We start from the raw sequence: 24,753 nt of genomic DNA on the forward strand, positions 1-24,753 counted from the left end.
GTTTTGTGGCAGAAGAAAATGAACAGTTTTACCGGAAACAACCACTTACACTGCGAATGCAATTTCAAAGCCAATTTAAGAAAGGCCCTGCCCACTTCAGCCTATTCAAAGGTCCTCCTGGGTGATGGCAGGGGGACTTGCACTCATTTGTTTTCACACCCCAGCAAGTGCCCAGGGCATGATGCAGAGAGCCACAAGATGCCTCATCCCAGCCCTGCAGAGCTAGCTGTGGCCCCATAGTGTATGGATGAACCCCATGGGATACTGCAGAAAGTAGTCGGAGGAAAGACTTGATTGCAGCAGGGACATCTGTAGCCATGATGGGTTCACAGTCCTGACTACCCTGGGCAAAAGCATTGATGCTGAGATGTCTGCTGGCACCCCTGATTCATAACCTACAAGGACAGGCAGCATTGGGCCCAAAATACCCAGTGAAATATTTGCAAACCTGAAAGGTTTAGCAAGCCTCTTATCTGCAAAATCATTCATGCTTTTAAAGTAAGAGATTGGATTTTGCTGCCGGTCAATGCTAAATTGCAAGCAAGCCTCTGCAAATTGCTCTATGAACAAACACACAACAGTGCTAAACGAGCATTTGTCTCCCAAGAGGAGAAAGGAAAACAGTGGGTATCAAGACAACAGGCATTTTTTCAGCATCTTATCTGATGCCAAGATACAACAGGAACATGGTCTTCAAGACTTCTCATACAGAACAGCTGTTCAGTGAAATACGTGTGTATAGGCAGGAAAGGGCACACTCACTTCCTGAGCAGCACAAACCGTTAGCTAATTTCTTGAAGGTTTAGGTTGTTTCAAGTATTTCACATCTTGAAAGGTCAAGAGCTTCAGTAACGGGGAAAAGCCCTAGAGCATATGTCTAAGCGGCCTTCTCTGCAGAGTGCACATTTGGACGGCATTTATCTTGAGGCTATCAATATTTACTAAAGATGGCTATAACAGCACCTTGCTCTTGCTGCATTAGTCATGAAGGACACAGACCACAAAAACATGAGAGCAAATGGACTTGTACTTAGTGCAAGCTTGTTGTAAAACCCCTGGGATCCCCCTTCTCACACAGGACTTTTCATAGTGTCACAGGGTCAGAAGGTAATTCAAGTTTGAAGAGACACTAAGTCTTTACTCCAACCTCCTGCCCACAGGGTGAGCTCTGAGGTCAGATGCAGTTGCTCAGGGTTCCACACAATTTGGTCTTGAAAATCAACATGGACAGTGATGGTACATCCTTTCTGGGCAAGCTGTTCCATTACCTGACTCCCTTCGCAGCAAAAGTTTCTCCTTATATCTAGTCTAAACCTCTCAATTCATCTGCTGTGTCTCATTGTCCCTTCATGCATGGCTGTGAAGAGCTTGGCTCCACCTTCTTGATGACTTCCTTGTAGGCACTGCCAGGCTGCTGCTGGGTTCCTTCTCCAGGTTCAACCACACTATTACAGCCATTGTATGGGGCAGCTGTGGCTCACAGCCTGGGACCCAGCAATCCAGGGACACTTGTGGCATGGGTGTCTTTAGCTTTTTTAACAGGGGTAACAATCCATGCATGAATTCAGCACAAGAAAGCATCCACATGCATGGAGTGATCCAGAAGCAGAGGAAACGCCAGCTCCATTTCCTTATTTAAGGAAAGTAAGTAAAAGATGACCAAGCAGGAAATTTCAAGTATGACTCTCGCTTTTGTATGTTTTTTTTTGTTGTTGTGGGTTTTTTTTCCCCTGCTTTAAGCCTGCTTGAGATGGGATTAAAGCAAACTCCCAAAGGCAAATCCTACCAAATGCCACAGGGATTATATTCCACCCCTCCCCATTTCTCTGACCAGCATTCCTAGATTTTCTGCACCCTAAGTTTAAGAGTCAAGGTATCCAAATCCATCTCCATGATTGGGTTTTTTTATTTCCAAAGCTAACCTTTTTCTTCCTGTCAGGCTTTTACCATTTACAACATGAAATAAACTAGGTGTTCCCTACCTCATTTTATTTCAGTGCTGATCACATCACTAACTGCACCCAGGTCTCTGTAGGAACTGGCCTGAAGGGACCACAGAGCTGCTGCCAGACAACTGAGCTGCAGGACTCATGTTTAGAAATAACAGATCTTTCCACTTGTCTGCTTTAGGAACCACTGTGGAGTCTTCAAGGAATGTAAGTGTCATCTGAAATGCAATCACGGAGCAAAACTGCAATGAACTTAGCACACTGATTGAAACCAAAACTGAATGCTCTATAGCAACCACTCTGACTGCATCCAGCAGAGACTAGCTTCCATAAAAGCAGCTGGCTGTCCAGTTCTTTTGAAACAGGCCACTTATTTAGGCACCTAGTTAGAGAATTGGGAGGTTTTTTCCAGGCAGTGTTGGCATGCATGCGCATGTCTCAGTGATCATTTATTTTATTTCAATTTTCATTGCAAATCATTTATGCTTATTCTCAAACAAAATGGCCATCAGGCAGAGCAGGAGACTAAGGAAATTACCCAGAACATAATAGAGAGCAATAGTAGCAGTTAGTATCCAATGCATCAGCAGCAGAACGCACACACTTGGATTATTTATGAAGAGGTGGTGCTGTCTGAAGCAGATGCCCAGCTGCCAACACACACATTTTATCATAATGCCCATGATACTTACAGGTTTTCCTAAATCTTCACCTACTGGAATCATGGGGATTGAGAGTTTTAGATTCTTAAATGCCCCAATTCCCAAGTCAGTCTTACAAGCTAGGGGGCTGATACACACCTGTTGGACACACAGCATCAGCTTGAATAAGGAAATGTGTTCTCCAAAATACACCAGGTATCCCTTTAAGGCTGCAATTAGGGTCTGATTTAAAACCACCTCCAGGCAACCTTCAAGTTTTGCAGGCATAATTATGTGCGGATGCAAAGCTAGAGGTTGTTTATGAACAGGAGGCCTTTAATGTTTTATTTTCTGGCTGCACGTCCTGTTGTTTTCTGTATCATAGAATCTTAGAATATCCTGTTAATATCCTGTTAATGTAGACCTTTTCCCAGCTTTAATGCTAAGCTATTCCCAAGCAGGGCACTGGGCCACAAAGTATAATATTCCTCTTCCCCTGCAGATCTAGAAGGTTCTGCTCAAAATAGAACCTAAACCATGGCTCAGACATACCCTGCTGCAACCAGCATGGTTAGTGGCTAACGCAGAGGCCCACGATTTCTATCAGCATCAGTCCTGGCCAGCCTACTGCGATAGGAAGGCAGCTCTTACCTGGACCTTTTCTGTTAAGCGCAGTTCTGGGCTGCTCCTGGCTGATGGCCATTCTTCTCAGAATTTGGGATTACAGGCATAAAGCAGAATTAGATCCTATTAGATTAGGATTACTGAATTAGATCCAAGGTAGGATAGACAAAGTGACATACCCTGGGTGCAGTACTGCCAAGCTAGACAGTTGACTGTCTTATCCATAGCCTCATACAAACTCCAGGCCTATGGATGCTGCAGCTGATGTGACTCTGCAACTACACAACTAGAGTCACTGCAGCAGTGGCTAGGACAAGCCGGGGTGGGGTGGAGAGATGCTATTGCACAAACTCTTGCTAAGTCCATAGGAGCTTCTCTACAGCAGACAGAACTTGGCCCAAGCGAGTAGCACAAAGCTTCTGTAGAGCTATCATTGTAGAAACTTGACCACATCAATAAAGAATCCAACCATGCCCGTTATTTACCCTCCATCTGCTCATGCTGCCCAAGATGTATCACTGCTTGCAAGTATCTCCTTTTCCCCACAGTTAGGCACCAGCACACAGCTGGGGTACCCACAGGTCTCTGCAGCAATCACCCCTTCACTTAGTTAGAGCTGTGAAGGTCAGCATGACCCTTACCAGGTTTGAGGACTCTGAAAACTTCACTTGTGGAAAACAACCAGAGGATGAGTCACATTATGAATGCATTCATTTCATTCATGCAGACCTTTCATTTCATATAAGGGAGAATGGGGACAGACATATTCATGAACAAAGGGCCCCATCATGACCCTGCCTGCAAGGGAAAAGCATCAACACTGCTTTCTGTAGGCTGTGGCTTCCCAGGGAGACCAGGTGCCCAGTGAAGAGATTTCTATTGTTTAACTTGGGAGAGACAAATTCACAGCCTGAGCCAATGTATCAGTGAAATGAATTTTTTGCTATAACATAAAGGTTAAACTGCAATAAAGTTGCCAAGGCATCAATTCAATAATAGAGATATATAAAGGCCATCTTTTTGCTAGAGTAATTTGGCCAAACTGCACAGATTTTCCAGTTTATACTAGCAAAATATTCAGACCATGGTGACAGAGCAATGTGGTCTTAGAGTACAAAAACAGAGCTGATGGATAGCTACATGCCCTGGCTACTCATCAGGCTCAAATTAACCATCTGAGATACGAGGATGAATAACTAGGGGCAAAAATGTAACTGCCATCATCTTAATATTAGGACTGGTCTAAGTATTTCATTACCAAATCATTACTCTTGAACACAGCCTCACACTGTGGGAAAACTCTGATTTTATTTAATTGGAACAAAGTTCTATTGGCTGACCAATTGGGTATACTACTATAACTGATTTTTTAATATCGGTGTAAGTATATAACCTCTTTCTTCTGCTGCTTCTCTACATCTTAGAAGTTCCAAACCAACATCTGGATGTCAGCTTGTACTAGGGGTGTCCTGTTCTGGAGCATCATCTCTCCATCCCCAGGGATGCGCTGGTTAGTAAGATGATTTCACATGCTGGGAATTAAGTGTTTTTTCTCCTGGCACCTGCAAGCTGCACACCATTACTGATGTGGTCAACACAAGAGCAAGCAGGGACTTTCACACACTTGCAACCCCTACCTTAAGGCAGCATGAGCAGTGCTGAGAAGGAGTGAGCAACCCATGCCCAGGAACATGCATGCCAAAGGCAGGAAAGCATAGGAAAAAGAAGCCTGTTCCCTGAACCCTGCTTTCCTCTCTATCTTCTGAGTACCTCCATTCCTGCAGCAAGGGGAGCAAACTAGAACTGCAGAGAGGTTTAGCTTTCTTATACTAGAGGTTGGGAGGCTTGGCTCCCAGGAAGCACCTGCGCTTAGAAGAGATGGCCCACATATGCATTTCTGATGGGTTTGTCAAGGCTCCAGTGAGATGTGCAGCTGATCCTCAGCATCTGCTAAAAGCCCTCTGATTTAAATCAGCTATTTGGATGACTGGGCTGCAGGTGAGAGATTTCTGGCCTTGTTGCTCGTAGGGGTGTGGTAGACCTGAATGGAGAAGGAGTAAGAAAGACTGCTGCCCAGGTTTCCTCATATCTGTTACTACTTTATGACTTCTGTGTCCTCTGTAATCAGGTGGAGCAAAAAGGAGTTTTAGGGCCTTGAGCTACCAAAATGACCCTTCCATCCTGAGGCAAGCAGCTCAGGCAAGCTGCAGCCAACTCAGCCTGTCACTGTGGTGGATTACTGCTGATGGGAGTAATCCACCTTGACATGCCAGGCCAGGAGTGGGCTGACATGTCCCTGCACTCAACCCTAATCTCCCTTGACTTTCTCTCAGCTCAAATCAGAGCAGTGTGGTTCCCAGGCTCTCACCTTGCTATCAGTGGTGACTGCAGCAAAGACCGTGGAGGAGTAAGGGGCCCATGCAACATCTCCTACACCAGAATTCAGGTCATAAACAAACATCGGAGTCCTGTAAAAAGAAGAACCAGAGAGACCTCTTTTATACACATGCCGCTCTGGAAGTGAAACATTGAGTTACACTGATGCTGCAGCCTGTGTCGAAGGCCAGCTGCAGAAGTGGGAGATGGGTATTTATGTTAGATAACAGCTATCATCTGAGCCAAAGACAAAGCAAAGCTCAGTATCAACTCAAATGGGTCAGGATTGGTCTTGCTGTGATCAGAAGAAAAAGTGTTTCTTTCTGAAAGCACTTTAAAAGCTTCCTCCGAACACACACAGCAAGATGGAGTCTCTCTGGTTTACAATCATATGGGAAAAAATGACTTTCCCTCTCTGGACTTCTGACAACAACACTGAATATTAGAGCAGTATTGGCAACAGAAAATATTTGACTCTGACTGATATACAAAAAAAATCAATTTCCTGATTGAAACCAGACATTGCTCAACCACTAACCCTGAACTTCATTATGTATTTTGAACTATTCCAATTTTTATTTTTTTTTATTCTATTTTTTCCTCTCTGACTCTTAGGAGGTGTCTGCCCCTGAGGCCATAAGCCAGCCCCTGATATTTCTCAATAGCATTTCTCCAGAAGAATAACCCCGTCACAGTAGGTCCTGCCTGAAAAAAGCCAGGTCCAAAGCAAAGCAGCCAGGCTCTGTGCTGAGCTGCAATGCTTGGCAAGTTCCTGGCGTGGCCAATGCTAAATTTCATACCTGGGGAGTCAGTAGCCCCAGAAACAGAAATAAGAGAGTAATAAGCAATACGAAGACCTAAGAGGGAAACTGAGGCTAAGGTATAAGCAGAGTCGATATCTGCGGCTGGCATGTCAAGCTGGACCTCCCTGCCCATGCCAGAACCCAGCAGGACCTACTTGATGGTGTGATCCCAGATCTTGACTGTCCAGTCAGAGCTACAGGAAATGAAGACTTTCGGGTGGTAGGGATTCCAGCTGACAGAGTCCACGGCCATGTGATGGGCTTCAAACACATCCAGAAATTGGCTTGAATAGCATTTTGAACACTGTGAAGGAAAGAACTAGTCAGTAATCAGAGCTAGACCTTCTTCTGAAGCTCATATTCCTGCAGAAAGATGCTTCTGAACACTTATATGGCCTCCTAGGCTCTTCTGGGCTGGCTGGAAAGTGGTGGCTGATACCACTACAGAAACAAAATCACTTACCACGTGCTGTTTCACCTCACTTCCAGGCAACACCGAGCTCCCCTCTGCAATACACAGAGGTAGGAATTAAGTTTTCTCGTTGTATTTAGAACCATAGCCAGGCCCCTGAGCCATTTCTTCACTGCAGGAGTTCCACCACCTTCCTGTGAGCTTGGGTTCCTGCCATGCCCCTGAAAAAGGCTCTCAGGAAAGGCAAGGGAAAACATCTCTTGTGTGGCTCAGCAGCACACAGCACCGTGTGCATTTGAAGTGTCGCAATTAAGACCTCTAGTAACAGTGCTCACAGCACAAGAATGACCTATTGGACTCTCTGCCTCTAAAGATTTTGGGAACATGCCAGAAGTGCCTTCCACGCTATGAAGCTGCAACAGCCTGCTCTGAAAGCCTGCCCCATCACACAGCTCTGCAGTTATTCCTCTTGTGCTACTTGTGACTTCCCAGAGGGGTGTGAGAAACACAAGAGGTTGGCCAGCACTCAGGCATGTCCCCAGTGGGCAGGGGGCAGCCGCCTGTAAACTGGGCAAACCCTGCACACGCATGTGAGGGTCAGGCCAGCAGTGTCACAGCTGATGAATGGCAAAACGTAGGATGTGTGCAAGAGCCGGAAAACATTTGGGAGCCTTTGAAAAGACACTCTTTGTGTGAGCTTATGAAGGGTGGGAGAAATTACAACCTGCTGTCTGCATGAGCAGAACACGGGACTTGATCCAGATCCTGTCAGTTCTGCGTACACAGGAAAATTAGGTTATACTCCTCAAACCTCCTCCCCACTGAGGGGAATGGAGGCTTCCTTTGTTAGCTACAAGGACCTCATCTCACAAGTAATACCCTCTTGGTTGTGTTCCTTCACACAAGCTGTATTCATACAGTAGGTTGGGGTTGGTTTCTGCCTTGATACTGCCACTACAAGGACTTTTCAGCACCTTTCATTAATCCCTAATGAATGCAGCAACACGACATCTGTCCAAGCAGGATCACTGAAGTGTTATTTGACTTTACTTCCTGCAAACCAACTCTCTTAATAATCATAAGACTTAACTGTTTATTACACATGGCACTCACTGGGTATCCAGAGCTGTTTTTTCTGATGTCCTTGTGCACTGGTACTGGATTGAGGGTGCTAAACTAGTCACACAGCAGTAGCTATTGCATCCCTGGGAGGCTTGCTGTGGTAGGAAACAGAAACAAGGAAGTTGTTCATGTCCCACTGAGATTTACTGACAGTGTCTATATCTTGCTAACCATTTGGTGCATACTCTGTCTCTGAGTTACTGTCCTTGTGTGTAATTATGGGACTGAAATGTCCTTTAATGGCATGTTTCATAACTTTACTTCATAATTCTTAATGTTCAGCCACCAGGAAAATTGGTACTTGGCCTCTTTTGGAAGTCATTTTGCTGTGAATAGACAGAATGGGTCATGAGTAATTAACACAAGAGAGAAGCTGCTTTAGCCATCTGTCCTTCCAAGTATGTGGATTGAAGGTCTGTAATACCTGAGGACTTTGAAGAGTGAGATACTAACCAGATTTGTCTGCATCCACCAGAACAACATGTAATGCTCAGCACTCTGTTTTTAAAGCCTTGTTGGGACTGAGCCTCTCACCAGTGCAACTCTCTGGGCACTTGTATGGGAGCCCTGTCATGCTCTGGGATGTGCTGATCCACAGCACTGGCTTTGCAATCTGCAAGTCTGGCCCAGAGCTGAGGTCCAGGTCCTGAAAGGAAAGGGATCTATAGTTTTCCTATGAATTCAGCAGCAAAAAGGGTTCTGTAGGGCAGATGCCTAACTTCTGACAAGGTAGCTTCAAAGAGGATGAGCAGATTCAGGGAGCAGGCATTTGTGCAGCCTGTCTGACCTTCTAGAGCACTGCTCCAATTTGCTGAGAATGATTTTTTCTCCTATTTAAATGGTGGTAGAGTGTGTGAATAGTAAATGGTATTTTTATGATGAGATGGGAAAGCAAGCATGTGTCTACACCAATACAGGAAATCAGCATGAAGATGATTGGTGACAGGGCTACAAAACACGGGGGAAGAATTCTGGGAGGAAAGGAGAACTCCAAGGACAGAAAACTTAAAAATAATCTTTCTCAACAGCACTTCAGTTTATGCTAGATGTTAGCCTGATGCAAAACTCCTCCGCATCCATCGTGAATGGATGGTTATTAACGTCCTTGTAATACAGAGCATTTCTTCAGTTCACTAACAGAAACACTGAGACTCCCTGGTTTTTGCTCAGTGCCTTCTTGTAGAGATCTGCAACAGAAATGCTAAGATTTGTAAAAAAGGCTTATGAATGGAAAAAAGGCATGTGAATGCACTGGGAGAAACAGCAGGAAATGGTAAAAGAAAGAACCCGTATTATTTGATGGCAAAAGCAGTCAGTCAAGTGACAAGGTAACAAGACAGAACAAATAGAAGCCCAAAGACAAGGTGGCGAGAGGAACACTTCACCTGCAGCTTCGTCCTGGCTAGGTGGTCTATAACAGACTCCTACCAGGACGTCTGCTTGCTTGGCCTTCACCCAGATCTTCCCCCACAAATAGCGTTTTCACTCACAGCACTGAGTTCAAAGAATCACCTTTTCCTTCTACACAGTCTTGCACTGAGTTTTATTATATTCATTTGTTACACTCTCAAACTGCCTAAGACTGAAAAAACCCTTTCTTACATGAATATGTTCTAATCTCATCACATTTTTTCTGCTGAAGCCTGTTTATTAAGAAGTAATTCTGACCAAAGAGCTGAAGCCTCAATAATGTTTCAATATGAATCGCAGAGACCCTATCTTTTATTACCAAAGCTGAACAATTCCTAAACAGCAAGTAAGATATGCAAAGAGGCAGTTTTGCATTACAGACTCTTACTAATGCAGAAACAGTTTGTCCTCTATGAAAAAGGGTGATAGGTCTGTGTGTAATTAAGATAATGATTTCTTGGCTTCAGAAATGCTATTAACTAAGCCATTTTAAAAATTTCACCATAATTGTTCTGCAGCTAAAGAATTAACATATTATCATTCTATTTGTGGACGTGCCTGGCCTCTGAAAAAACACCTTCCTGAAATTCACTTTCCAATTTGTGTAATAAATAATCTAAAATCCAGCCCATGTGGACAACAGCCCATGTTTGATCCCTGACTCATACCTCATGTAAGGAGACTGTCCCTCTCACTCCACGTGCAGTGGGCAAGGGCAAGTGCAGTACAGAGACCTGAGTAGCTCAACTCCTGCTCAGTGCAGCCACAGGACCCAAGAGCTGCTCAAAGGTCCTCAGCACTGTCACTGTCTTCAGCATCCAAGCAGAGGAAGGCTCTGGGAAGCAGCGCACAGGTAGCTCCAGTAATGGGTTCAGACATAGAATTGTTTCAGTAAAGGGTGTGATGAAAGTGAATGGTAGTACTTCAGAAATGTCTGGAGCAATTGATCCCAAAGCTTTTGAAACTCAGGAGATGCTAAGGCTGCAAGCAGTCTTCCCCCTGGTTTTGTGGATACTATAGAGGCCTGCCTGTGCTAGACACACTATTTCTCTTCCATGTGTTAGCCCATACAATCTGATTCAAGACTGCCCTTCCTGTCCACGGGAACACCTGAGTTTTATAGGGCAGTGTTGCACAATGTGAGCCTGGGCCAACTTTCACCAAGACTTACATGAAATTCCAGTGCAGGAATGTTTTGTTGCTTACCATAACCTTGAAATCAGACTTAGTACCCATAAAATAGAAGGACCTGTACAACAGCATTTCTGCATTTGTCCACCCAAGAAGTAGTTAAAATATCTGGTTTCATGGCAGGGATCACTCCTTATGGTAAAATCCCATCCTAGTTCTAGTTTCACAGATGATCATCCAAGGCAGGAATACCTACAGCTTTGTCAATGCAAATGCTGCTAAATTCTGCTCCTGTTCAGTGCTACTCCATGAGGGACTTCCTTTGCTATGTAACTGAGCTAGGACACTAGCCTGAACATACCTTCTGAAGGGTAATTGATGGTCCCCTTCAGGACAGACATGCACTGTCATACTCACTGACATCCATCACTCACCTAAGCACAGAGGAAGTTAAAACATGTCATTCCCTACTGCCTTTTGATCAGGACTAGATAAAACAGTACCCAAAAAATTTGGCGTACAATACCTAGTGTGCCAACTGCTGTGGGTGACCAGCCAACTCAGGACATCTGCCCATGACTGGACAGATGCTTTGTATCCTGAAAGCATCAACAAAAGGCCATTGCACCTACCTCACTGCCCATCACCCACCAGCCCAGCCTCCCACCTTCCTCCCACATCCCTTCTTCCTGCATCTGTCTGGTGCAATGCCAGTGAGCACTACTCAGAAATCTTCCCTAGATACTTCCTGGCAGAGGGAGAGATTTCAATCAGCATTATCCCTGTGGAAGGGCTATATATTTGTTAAGTCCATCTTGCCTAAATGATTGATACTTATTTCAGAAATACTATTTCCTTTGGGTTCTTTTTCTCTGTTTTGTTTCCCTTTTGCAGGCAGGACATGGTGAAGGAGCTTACAGCATCCTCTAGGGATGTCTGGATGGATCTGCTCTGCACGTCAGCCTCCTGCTGGTGGCCCACCCCCCACATAGAAGGCATGTGGCTACAATATTAACAAAGCCCCAAACCTAGCTCAGAGGAATGCTGTGCAAATAAAGTTATATGAGTAAGCAGCTACTGGCTTTATTTTCAAGGCTATATACAGCAGAGCTCAAAACTTTCTATTTTCATCTTGATTTCTTAAGAAAACACGATGTCTGTGTCCTGCTGCCTGCTTGTCTCTCCTCCCAGACAACTTCTGATCCCACTGGCAACTTCAGGCAAAGCTGTGACTTGGCAATATTAAGGCCTTGCCTGTTCTGTAAAAAGAAATGGCCATAGAGCACAAACATCTGGCAGTGTCCCCATCCCAGGAAGGGCAAACAAAGCTTGGCTACTACCCTCATCACGTCTGGAGCTGGCTGGCTGCAGCTCACCCCTGGCACTGAGCACCAAGGGGGCAGGCTGTACAAGGGCACTGGAGAGGAGGTAGACAGCCCTGTCTGAAGGAATCAAGGGTTATAGCATGCAGGTGGGATCACTGAGCTGGGGATAGCATGCGAGTGACCAGAGAAAGGAATGATTAGAGTAGAGAGCAAGGAAATGGAGGTAACAGTGAAAGGAAAAAGTGGGGCTGGGGAAAGAATCTGGGATGTAATTGTGGAAGGGAAGGAGCTGTGGGACACTGGTCCGTAGGAAACAAGGCTTCATTAGCCTCACTGCTCATGGGATAACAGGTCTAAAAAAGAAAAGAGCTGAGATTTTTCCTACCGTTCCCCCACAGCCACGATGACAGAGGATCAGCACCTTTTAACTTTTACTCTGATCATAGCTGACCCCTCGCTTGCACAGCCACAATCTGCAAAGCATTCTGGGATGCAGTTTGCATGAAAAACATTCAGAAAAATAAGGTCTTAATTGGGTCTGTGCAGAGAGCTCCCCGCAACCCTTTGTGTCTCTGTGCTGGTCTCAGGCTCACCACAGCGATCTGAGAGCACAACCGGGCTCTGAAGTTTCACATTATTACTGCCCGAGCAAACAGTTAAGACAATGAACCTAAAAGACAAGCACAGGTCAGGGGATGTAAAACAAGGGACAAAGAAACTCTTCTTACCTTATAGATCTTCCCCTCTTCAGTACCAACGAGAAACAAATAGTCTATCTTTTTGTGAAAATCAAATGATGTCCCACAGCCTGGTAACAGAAGAAAGGTCTGTCAGACAGAGAATTGGTTCATCTGGCCAGCACACACTCCCTGCCTATGGTACACACACTGCCAGGGTTTTCAGGAGTGATTTATCAGCCAGAAGCTCCCAAGAGAAATTAGAGCCACCCCTTCTGCATACACTTATAGACCTACACTATGCTGTGCCTGTCCCCAAGACCTGCAATTTGAAGAGCCGACATAGAAAAAGGGAAAAAGGAACTGTAAGAACTGAAAGGGAACTGGAAGAACAGATTGACTAAGGATTCTCTTAGGTAAGTGAATCCCTGGCCAAAAGCCTGTTGCAAATGTAAGAGTCATGAGGAGCAGGCCTGCCTCCTGTTGGGGAAGAACAGACCTTTTCTATTTGTTTAGTATTCACAGAAAGTATAAATGGTTTCTTATGCATAAAAGAGCCCAGAGAGGAAACACCACATCACATCTCCTTTTTCATCTTTAGCTCAGAAGCTTAGCAGGCTCACTTCAGTAAAGCCAATAGCAAAGGATGTGATTTGGGAAGAAATCTTCTGGATCCTCCTAACTTCAAAAGCCCTGAATGGAGCAACATTGCAAACTGTATTTAAAAGAGGTGTCAACCACAACAGGATGTGAGTCCTTGAAACTTTGTGGCTTCTGTTCCTGAGGCAGATGCAAAATCATCCAAGAAAGCCAATTCGGATGGTGGGGAAAGAAAATTTCAGCAGGGTCCTTGAGCAGAAATGGGATGTCAGCAGAGTGCCAGACCAACCTGGGGCTGTTGACCAGCAGGGACACCCAGACCAAACATCAGATGATAAACAAGCAGACAAGGCTGAGAAGCACATAGTTACAGAGAACTTTCTGCAAAACCACCTGTCTTAAACATTATGTCTTAAACATTAACAAAATGTAGTCCTCAAAGGAATTTTTAAGGTTATTCAACTCTGTAATACTGTCTGCATTTTTAACATTTAAATAGATTGTTAAATATTCAAGACAAGTCTTTGAGAATCTATTTCACAGAAACGGTAACAAATAATCCTGAAGCCCCTGGGAGTTCTGCAGTGTACTGCTTTCACTGGTCTCCTGCAACGTATGCAAACCTTCTTACAAATCGTTCAGGAGTTATTGTGTAGAAACATAGCAATCCTTAAATGCAAAGTGCTTTCTTAAAACCCAGGCGAGAGCTTCACAGCCAAAAGCAGGTGCAATAGGATGATTGGGAGATTTCTCAAGGCTCCCTGTGTAGTCCAGGACCTCCAGAGCTGACTCATCCCATCTTATCCCAAACACAGGATGGTCAGGCTGAGGTGATTCAGCGTAGAAGGACTGCACTGTCTCTACTTTGTACAGAGGGAGCCTAGCATAGTAGCTCAGAAGAGATGTTGTGCTTTTAGAGATCCAAAACCTTCTGAGGTTCATCACCGCTGGCTGGATGAGCTGTACACCCAGGAAAGGGCAAAGGCTGCTTTTCATCTTGATTTGGCCAGTCCAGATCCATGGATCTGGAAGAACATAACTGACACAGTTTTGACAAATACAGGTAATGCCTGTGTCTTGTCTACACAGGGATATGCCAGTAAAACCATCATGCTTTGAACTGACATTCATCTTTCTTCTCCAAGTACAAGCAAGGTGTAATCAGCAAAATTTGACTCAATTAGCAGCTATTGCTCCAGACAGACTTTGCCTTACTACATGATGAAAGCAAGGAGGTGTAACCCTTCTTTAGCTCCTTTCCATCTCAACACCCTACTCCCAATTTAATTCCCAGAATGACTGACTAGAGGCTTTGTGTCAGTAATTAATCAGCTTGGAAAGGACTTGGGCTCCTACCAAGTGTTTTCAACTGCAGCCCCTCTGGCCCCTGCGCCGTTGTTCCCTCTACTGACAGCTTGATGACATCTGTATGAAGCAGCTCATTCTGCAGGCAGAGGAGATTCCACATGAGTAACACGGTTTACAGCAACAATAGAGAGATATTCAGTAATTTGAAATGGCAAATTTTATGGAGGAATTTTAAAAAGCTGTCCAAATGTTGCTTAATGTTTCATGCTCGCAGTTGGCAACTTGCTAGCGTGCCACTTTTACATAAAACCTCCAGGAAACTGATGCTTTGGCACGCTGGAGCTGAGAGCCACTGGTATATTGCTCAGACACATGCAGCTGACATGGGAAGCTTTGGGCTTTGGGGTGAATGTTTCTGAGTGGAGGTTGACTCTGCCAGCTTAAATCATTGTGTTAAGCGAGACCACCCTGCATGGTTTAAGGTGGGTATTGCATACCATTATGGAGCTGATTAAAACACACACTAATGGATAGTAACTCACCACATTGCCAGTCTTTGCTTCTTACCACCTTCCTATTAACCCCAGAGCAGCCTCAGTTCCCAATAGTTACAACCTCATGGGCTCTGAGATTCAAATAACAAGAACATTTAGGAAGCAGCTCCCCCAGAGGAAAAATGTCCAGTGTTGCTGTTATCAGCAGAGCTCTAAATAGCTCTCATTGCAGGCCACAGCACTGCTGTGTCAGGTGATGCGTGCACACAGGGCAAAAAGGCTGTGCCCCAAACAGTTTACAGTCAAGGTGGAAGACAGAAGACAGATGAAAATAGACACAATGTGGATGAATATGAGGAAACAACGGCAGGGTAAAGATCCATTCTTAGACTAGCATTGGGAATTAAAATACCACTGCAGAATGGAGTTGGTTGTGAATATAAGAATACCCTGGGGCTGATAAAAAGAACAAAGAACTAAAGATTAAATTAGTGAGCAGTGTGGGCTGAGGGCTGGATGTTTTAATGAATCTGCACATTTCCCACTGGAGCACTGTGAGAACAAAACATAACTTCTTAGCTCAGTGAAGCAAGCTTTAGCTGGACCTCCTCTAAGCCCAGAGCAGGACTCAGGTAGAAAAAGAGGTTCTGCCTGGCAAAGTCAATCCCAGGAAATCGCATGTTAGGGAAGATGGGAGAAGACCTCGTGTCTGTTCAGTACGGCAGTCCAGAGGGGACAGTGATCTGCGAGATATTTTTATCATATTTTGGAAGTACAAATTTACAGAAGATTCAAGAAATGTCAAATCCCATAAAATAATGTACTTCCTTCTCACTCATTTGCACTGTTGCACACCAGCATGCCCTGACCTATCAATGGCTGGAACTGTTCTCTGAGAAGCAGCAAGCAGCAGGACTCTGCAGCCTGCACAGTCCTACCTTCTGTTATTGACTCTTCTTGTAGCATGTGGGTTACATCAAGTTGGAGACAGTGGGTCAAGGCAGGAGTGATGTTAAGAAAGAGACATATGTGCTGGAGTATGTGTGCAAGAACTGGAAAGAGGGGTGGCCAGAGCATCCAGTAGCAGAGCGTATTGCACGTGCTGCTCACTGTGTACCCAAATAGGAGTGCCAGTGTGCTGCTGGGAGCACAGTCAGGACATGCTGAGCAGGTACTTGCTTCTGCTCAGGCTCACAGGTCTGCCTGTTCACCATAGAGCATCTGCCCTGTCCAAGCCATGACCCGACCAGGAGTCTGGTCTGAAGAGCAGCTTTGGACCTGCCTAACTCTGGTCACGCTGATATACCCAGTGTGTCTAAGCATGGTCAGACACATAATCTGAGCAGACCCAGAGATGTGTTAGCACACTTATTCTCTGTGCTGGTAGAGTTCTCCTCTGTAACTACACACCATTCTGCAGCCTTTCTCTGAAGATGTGTCCCAGCATCTCCATCTGGAACAGCTTCTGTAGCCTCTCACCTTCACAAAGGATATTACTCGTGCAGACTTCCCTGTTGTGCTGCTTTTAGTTTGTACCCAGCTTTTCCAGCTCCACAGTCTGGAAAATGCATCTGTTCCTGGGGCTGTTTGTTGCCAAAGCCATTTGTATATTCCTCTGGGTAAACAGACTGTCGACAGTTTGGCCTTCCAGGAATACTGAGCAGTAGTAATACATTGCTTCTGCCTAACAATTGTAAAGCACTTTGTAAGCATTAGTGAATTAGGCCTTGCAGCTGCCTGTTTCTCTTTAGTTGTTATTAGCCTCAAGTGATGAAGGAGGCACAGACCTGTTCAGTAATTTAGCTCTAGGTCATGTAGGAGGGGTGAACTACAGCTACTAATCAAATCTGGGATTGCTGAGCATCAGCCTGGGCAGCAGCACCAGGCTGCATCCCACTCTTTGACATGGTTCTACAGCCCTCCTTTTTGACAGGCAAGGTGTGCACACAAGGAAGGAGAGTAGCATCATCCAGCTGCAGAAGTCCTGTGTTCTTCTTGCCATTCGTGATCACCCAAAACCAAGCCAAGACAGCCTAAGCACATGCAGCTCACATGCTGTCTCATAAAGTTTGTCCAAAGTGGTTGTGTCCACTTTTAACAGACAACCACTACGGTCAAGCCGAATCAGCTGTCCCTAGCTAACATGTGATAACTCTTCTATGTAAATCTTTTGTGTGGCTTGCCAAATATTCAGCTGGAAGAAAGAATTTATTAACTTTCTGCTCTCTGCTTTGGAAGTGTCAAACAACTATAAGTGTTTGAAGAAGCTTTAGTTCTGGATAGCCCTGTTAAGAAAGATTAATGAAGGTCTCTTTCATTTTTTCACTATTTGCCCTATAGATCTGAAGAACAAAAAACCTCTGGAGTTTCTTCTATTTTTTCTAAGTAAAACCCAGAGATAGCTCTTTTTGTAAAACTGGAATTCAATCAGATTGTCCATTTCTCCTCTCTGGATACAAACCTACAGATGGTAACAAAATGCCCTTTTCATTCTGTTTCTTTCTTTCCCTGTTGAATCTCTGTCCATAAAAAGAAACCAAGCAGCACCTAAAGCGTTGCTGTTTTCCAGTCCTGCCTGCTAAGTACATGCCAGCTCTGGCAATTCCAGAGGTAACTTCACCTCAAAAATATCTTAAAACCATGCTTTTCACATGGGTGTAGCCAATTTTAAAACAGAAGTGCAAGGAATAAGTAGAAATGACATTGTATTAAGTGGATGCAGGTCTTAGAAGTCACACCAAGGGTGCTTAATTAGGTATATCTACATGCTCAAGGGTTTACAATGTGGGAACACAGTTAAGCACAGATGAATCACAGAAATGTTGCAACAGACCTTTTACCAGTTGAGTTGACATCAAAGTGCATCTGCAGACTCTTAGGCTGTCCCATTTGTGGCATTTCTCTGAAGAGACTTAACGCAGTGTTTCTTGCCTCCTAAGTGGAGAAGGCTGAGCACACTCAGATACTGAGGCTCAGCTGATAGGTTTAACCTGCCAAGTCACCTCAGCTGGATGTCTTTAGCTGAAGACATGTGTTCCTACTTCAGCACAACCCTTTTGGGAATTTCTATTCAGTGGATAAAACAGGAGCTGAGGGCTGGGACAGTGTTAGCCTGTCCCTATCTAGGGAGCTCTGAGAGTTCTTTTGGGAGATGAACTGGGGACACACTTGCAGAAGGGATTTTTGTATCTATAGCTGCATGTATGAACCTGGAAGAGCTTATAAAAAAGAACTTCATAATCAATGCCATCTGCATGTGTGTTCATTAGAAAAGGCTCTCATTCCCAAAGTGAACGTGAGACTAAGCCTTACATGGTGTCCCTGCCCACATCATGGGGGCTGGAACTAGATGATCTTCAGGTCCTTTCCAACCCAAACCATTCTATGATTCTATATAGTGTTAGATATGAATCCCTGTCCATGTCAGCAAGGCCTAAAATATTCAGAATAGACAAGCCTTGCAGAGCATGGTATAACAGGTTAGGAAAATGAGCATCCAAGACCATAAAGAAATTTATTTGCTGGGGAATAAAGAAACAGCTGCTTCAAACTCACAGTTAGGACAATTTGATCATTTTGTAAGTAACAGATTTTGAAATCTTCAAAAGCTAACAGAAAAATGCATGTTGAGATTCAGAGACATAAATCTAAGGGTCATTTAGGGACATGAATGCTAAGTTTCTATGAACATACATACTCAAGGAGAGAGTGAGCAGAGGCAGGGCATGCAAACAAGTTAACAGAAGCTCACAGTGTCATGGGAGGGGGAAACCCTCTGCCTGTCTGATTGCACGTTGCCATCTCACTGCAAATGTGAGCTTACTTTGGGCTATTTTGGCCACAAGGGGAGAAATTTGCACTGTCCCTCTCCTATTCTGAACTGCAATCTGTGGGGGAATATTTTGGGGTTGAGAGTCTTGAAGCCAGGGAAGAAAGCAGACTAGTCTGTCTGTCTGTTGGTGTTGCTTCTGGGACAAGCTAAGTTTCAGAGCAAGGACCAGTCTTGAATTCCTGCAGCTGCAAAGCAGGAAAATGCTCTCATACACCACTGGGTGTTACCAGTGCAGGCAGGGTGAAGATTAGGTCCTGAGCAAGGAGTAGGCTGGTTCCACTCATTTTGGAATTTAACAGCTGTAACTGCACATACAATCTTTTGCTGACGTTTCTTTTCAAAGCTGGCTCTTTGTAAATAAAAAAAAACTTAACGCATCATTGACCTCTGAAGGCAATTGGTTATAATTTGGCTGGGAAAAGAAATTGCCTCCAACTGTTTACCTGAACTAAAGTCCATGAAACAATCCGTCCATCCGAAGAGACAGAGAAGAAGTTCAGATTGTTGTCCATGTCATTCTTCTGCCACTTGACCTTAAAACACAAAGACAATCCCAGTCAGCACAGGGCACTCAGCATTAGCAGGGCAGAGTCTCATGTCCTTAGCAGGGTCTTCTGAACATCTTCCTGGTTTCCACCCCAAAGGCGTACTGCAAGTATGAACATCCTTACCTCCACAGCCAATTCCAGAAGGGCACACAGCACTCCCGTTACTCACTTACCTGCAGGGGTGCTCCAGAGAGGGGGCAAAGCACCACTCCTGGGGACTCTGCACCCACCCATGTCCATCTCCTTCAGCAACAGCAGGAGCATTGACATCAAGGATGGGCCCTGTGAGGTGTCTGACCTCTTCAGGTCTCTGTGCTGTGGCACAACATCATCCCAGAGGTCCGTAAGACATCTCCAAAGAACTCCAGAGGTGCTCAGAAAGTTCCCCAAGACAGCTGAGTACATCACTGACCCTGCACAAACTAACCCCTTCCTGCTTGGCTAATTACTCCAAGTGCAGTGTCATATGCCTACCCTTCAGCCAGACAACCTCAAATTAGCTTTCTGTCTCTATGTGGGGTATAGACAAACCCTTGCAGGCAACATGTGACATGGGTCCTTGGGGCACTTCTGTTTCAGGGACATGAAAATGTCTCCATTAAAATTGAAATCCCCTACACCTTCAGAGCATCTGTCTGCCTTGTAAGGAGATTTGCCTTTTGACTGTGACAGCTGAGCAGGAGAGATTAGAACTCAGATAAATGGCTTACAGTTTAGAAGAGACATTTCAGTTAGACCAAAAGCATTAGGAATGCTCAATTTTCAGATCTGGGAATTCAATCAGATTGAAGGGAAAAGGATGACTTGTCACTGAGCCTGTCAGCACACACTTCTGTGGGCATCTGTCAGTTCAGGATGGGGACAAGCACTTTGTCAGGTTCTGCTGACGTTTTCAAAGGTGTATCTGTTCCTGTCCAAGCAGTGCAGCAGTTACATCTCCCTAAACTTCATCCCATAAACATGATAAATGGGCATGATTGTCCTACAGCTTACCAAATACTTTGTCTATGACCAGCTAGTTATCTGGCACCCATTCCAGAAAAAAAGCAGCATTCTCACTGCTTTACACAGATTGGGTGTTTTGATGATCCTTCCTTGGGAAAAACAGGATTAATTCTGTTTTGTAGAATTGTTTATACTGTGAAGTTCTGTGCAACATAAAAAATCCAGCAAGAGACTCAGCAAAGAGTAAGTAATCTTCTACTGAACAGAACCTAGAACACAGTATTCTGAAAAAGGAAAAATAAAATGTAAAAGGAATCCACCTGAGAGTACATCAAAATGCCAGTTTCATGTCTGTAAGGTGCAACTGAAGAGTCTTGAGTGGCATATACCTTAGAACATCCTTGCATAGGAGACATCCTAAGTCTCCAGGTGGAATCACTTCTGCTATCTGGCATTAAAGGAATGCATAATTCACTATAGTCCAGAACAAAACAGCTAACAATATAAAGACAGGTTCAATGGCACATATGGAGAACACTGATTTTCTAGATAGGCCATTGTGCACAGAACGTGCTGGGTATATCTATTCCAGGAGCATCTCCCTGGGATCATGAGCTTCTGCTGACAGTCATGGTCACCAGCAGCTGCTTCACGTGAAGGGGCAGGTGTAGTGAGGAGTTTTAATTCAAAGTGAGAAATGACAAGTTTGGGGGAACTGTTTACAAACACATGTCCAATGTGTCTCATACTGAGCATGGAAAAAGGGTCATGTTTAAAATGCTGCGCTAAAACTGTCTGACAACAAGATCGTTTTATTAGTATGTCCAGCACAGCTCTCCATGTTCTTCCTCATCAGTTCACCTCCCCAAATATTTGGGAAAAACAGTCACACTTTCCAGGCCACCTCTAAGTCAAACTGACTGCACTTAAGGGAGAGGAAGCTATTTCTCAAGACAGTACCTCCTATGAAAACACCGTGACAAAGGTTTTGCCATTCAAACCTGGGAGAAGTTAGCACAAGTGGCTCATATATCCTTTACTAGGACAGGAATAAACTGCAAGAAAAGGGGCTCTCCAGTATCTGAAACCTGCAGCCTGAACCCAGCAATGTCCTGAGCTCCACGTGGAAGATAAATGCAGGTGACACATACCTGTACTGCAGTCAGTGTGCATCTGAGCCATCCTGAAGTCTAGAGCCACCATCCAGGTTGCTTACACAATGTACATGTTAGGGTCAGAACTGGTCCAGATCCTCTCTGAAGGCAGAGTCCCAGCTTGCCTGCTATCAGACTGTACATCCAGGCACCCATTACACCCTGCTCGAGCTATGCAGGGGCAGCAGCAACTGAGTTCCCAGTTCTGCTCTGGCCAAGTACAATGTAGATGTTTTGCACCCAAGCTAGACCCAAGTGACAGCCTATCACATCGGTGGAAAATACATGGATGGAGGCTCAGGATGGAGTTCACCTCAATCACCCCATGCAAGCACACCTCCTGAGTTCTTATGTTTATGCTAACACAGCATGTTGCGGAAACCTTGTCTGGAGGTGACCAACAATGTAAGCACTATCATGAGCTCATGTTTTTTTTTCCAAAGCCAATTTCTTTCAGCATTCCCCAAGCAAAGAGCTTTTCCCCAGGGTTTGCCCACTTCAAATACCCTCTTCCTGGTGGAGATCTATTAAAGTTTTCTACTATCAATACTCAGTTAGGTGTCACAGCTCCTTCTCTTCATTCATTATGCACACAGGTGGAGTCATCAGCCCCAAAAAGCAAGTAGGCCGATTTGCTTGGGGTACTCTTGCTCCTACATTCAAAGCAGCCAACAGTACCTGAGTTACGTACATATTATAGACAGCTTGAACACAGTCCCACAAAGGCATCAGGATCTGCCCTCAGAGGACTGTCAGCACTCTCAGTGACATTAGCTTTAATTTCAGAAAACAGAAATTGGCACTTAATACTTTCAATTTTCCTTCAATACACTGACATCTTATTAATAGTGCCTGTGATCTTTTTTTGCCTGATCTCTGAATCCCTTAAATGCTTATTACAATAATTAGCCTTCATGATACTGCAATCAAATCAGGCATCTGCTCAGAACTGGCCTTTTCTGTGATCCCAGAGACCCACGAACATGGCATAACCTCCTGTCATTAGCTGTATCCGTGCTGTGCAGATTTGGACATTTGACAAGAGAACTGGGCAATTTTGTGTGTAGTGGCAAGTTAATTCTTTCCTGAAACATATAATAATCAACCAGGATTTTGGCTGTGTGAAACTATTTACAACAAAAGTTCAATTATAATGCAGGAAGAGTGAAAAAACACATGAGAAAGGAATGTGTGTGTAAATGACACAGAGGAGACAAGTAAACACAGAGCAGCAAGTCCTTTGCTGTGCTGGATCATGATAAGACCTGTAATAAAGTCAAGGATCTGCTGCTATTTTTTGAATGTGATCTTAACCTGACTACTTTTGCAATGCAAACTGTGTGAAACTCATTGCTGTTAGAAGAGCCTACCACTTTTTAATATTTATTTCTTAAAGCTTGTTTATAGAGTTGTTGTGACTACTGCATGTTCACTGCTATGTACAGCAAGTTAGCAGGGCAATAATCCATTCATTCTTTGCAAGGGAATGCTAGCAGCTTTGTCTATGGCAACTGGAGATCACACCATTATCCAATCTGATTGGAAAATTCCCATGTTTCTGATGTCACTCCTACAAAAGAAATATTGCTTGATCAGTTTTCATGGCACAGAGGCTGTTAGTCACTCACACTGGCAGAATATGGTAAAAATCATCTTGGCCATGAGGCTGACTTGGCCATGAGTGCTTTGCAGGCAGCCACAGGCAGGATCTGCCTGCCTCTTGTGTAAGGTAGGACCTGCTACTGCAAACACAAATCCTTCTAGCTGGACCTTGGCTTGCCAAACATCAGCTGTGGGATGCCACATGGAACACTGGCACATCGACTGACAAGCAATTGCTTCCCAGAGAGGAGTATTTTGAAACTGAACAAAGGCAAGTGCAGGATCCTGTGGCTGGGGAGGAATAATCCCATGCACCAGCACAGGCTGGGGCTGGCCTGCTGGAAAGCAGCTCTGCAGAGAGGGACATGGGAGTCCTAGTGGACAACAAGTTGTCCATGAGCCAGCAATGTGCCCTTGTGGCCAAGAAGGCCAATGGTGTTCTGGGGTGCATTAGGAACAGCAGGTAGAAGGAGGTGATCTTCCCTCTCTACTCAGCCCTGGTGAGGCTTCACCTGGAGTGCTGTGTCCAGTTCTGAGCTTCTCAGAACAAGAGAGACATGGACCTCCTGGAGCAAGTCCAGCAAAGGGCTACTAGAATGATTAAGGGTCTGGAGTATTTCTCATATGAGGAAAGGCTGGGGGAGCTGAGCCTGTACAGCCAAGAGAAGACTTAGAGCGGGATCTATCAAAGTGTGTAATTGTCTGAAGGGAGGGTGTCAAGAGGATGGGGCCAGATTCTTCTCAGTGATGCCCAGAGGCAGGCTAAGAGGCAATGGACATAAACTAAAACACAGAAAGTTCCACCTGAACATGAGGAAGGACTTCTTTACTGTGAGGGTGACCTACTGGGATAGATTGCCTGGAGACGTTGTGGATTCTCCTTCCCTGGAGATATTCAAGATCTGCCTGGACACAATTCTGAGCAACATGCTCTAGGTGATGCTGCTTGAGCAGGGAGGTTGAATTAGATGAGCCCCAGGTGGTCCCTTCCAACCTCAACCATTCTCTGATTCTATGATTCTGTGATTCTCCTTCAGGGAGCCCTTTGGCAATGTTGGAGTACCACAGCCCTGCTGTCACCTGCCTTAAGTGAAGTTAGAGCATTTCGGTCATTCAGTGTCTAAAAAGCACAAATAAAGTCTGCCACAGGTAGAGAAGAGGAAAGAAAAAGGCATTATCAAATCACTCTTACATGAACTGGCCCAGCAAGATGATCAGATGACTCCAGCAAACAAACAACTGCTGAGGAAAGCCATCCCAATATGACCTGGGCACAAATTCCTGCCAGTGCCAACCTGACAATCAGTACAGTGCTAAGCAAAGCCTTGATGGCAATGCAGAGTTTGGAGGGACACAAGAAAGGTATCTATTCTTCTCTAAGGCAGGAGCAGACACACACTCGTGACAATTCACACAGGCTGCGCTCACAAGCCTCCAACTACAGGCACTCAACAACCTCACAGTATATAAATATGTCGGTGCTTATTTGGCCTTATACAGGAAATTTCCTTTACCACAAGTCAAGCCAACTACTCCTTACCATCTCCCCAGTGGACACAGAGAACAATACTTTATTCCCCTTTTTATAGCAGTCTTTAAATGGACAAGAAAACATTGCTCTCTTCTCTGTTTTCCCAACCCAACAAAACCAGTTGTTTCAACTGTTGTTTACAGGTCCTGCTCTCCAAACCTTCATCATTCTGTCCTTCAACTCTTCTCTGCAGCTGCACACACATGGCATTAGGCCACCCCTAGGCACTAGCAGACCAGAGTTACAACCTCCTCTAACTTACATTCCTG

General features: G+C 44.7%; 1 protein-coding gene across 1 annotated transcript in view; it reads right to left on the reverse strand.

Annotated features, from left to right (window-relative positions):
- DNAI1 (dynein, axonemal, intermediate chain 1) overlaps positions 1-24,753 on the reverse strand; it is a gene marked incomplete at both ends in the record, with an annotated part of 79,400 nt that overhangs the window by 38,695 nt on the left and 15,952 nt on the right. The window contains 5 exons of the mRNA XM_010010335.1: positions 5,583-5,682; positions 6,549-6,697; positions 12,522-12,601; positions 14,427-14,514; positions 19,148-19,237. Of these exons, the coding sequence (XP_010008637.1) occupies positions 5,583-5,682; positions 6,549-6,697; positions 12,522-12,601; positions 14,427-14,514; positions 19,148-19,237 (507 nt within the window). The remainder of the gene's footprint in view (positions 1-5,582; positions 5,683-6,548; positions 6,698-12,521; positions 12,602-14,426; positions 14,515-19,147; positions 19,238-24,753) is intronic.

The sequence above is a fragment of the Nestor notabilis genome, unplaced genomic scaffold, assembly GCF_000696875.1.
Source record: "Nestor notabilis isolate BGI_N333 unplaced genomic scaffold, ASM69687v1 scaffold9972, whole genome shotgun sequence".
Lineage (NCBI taxonomy): Eukaryota > Metazoa > Chordata > Aves > Psittaciformes > Psittacidae > Nestor > Nestor notabilis.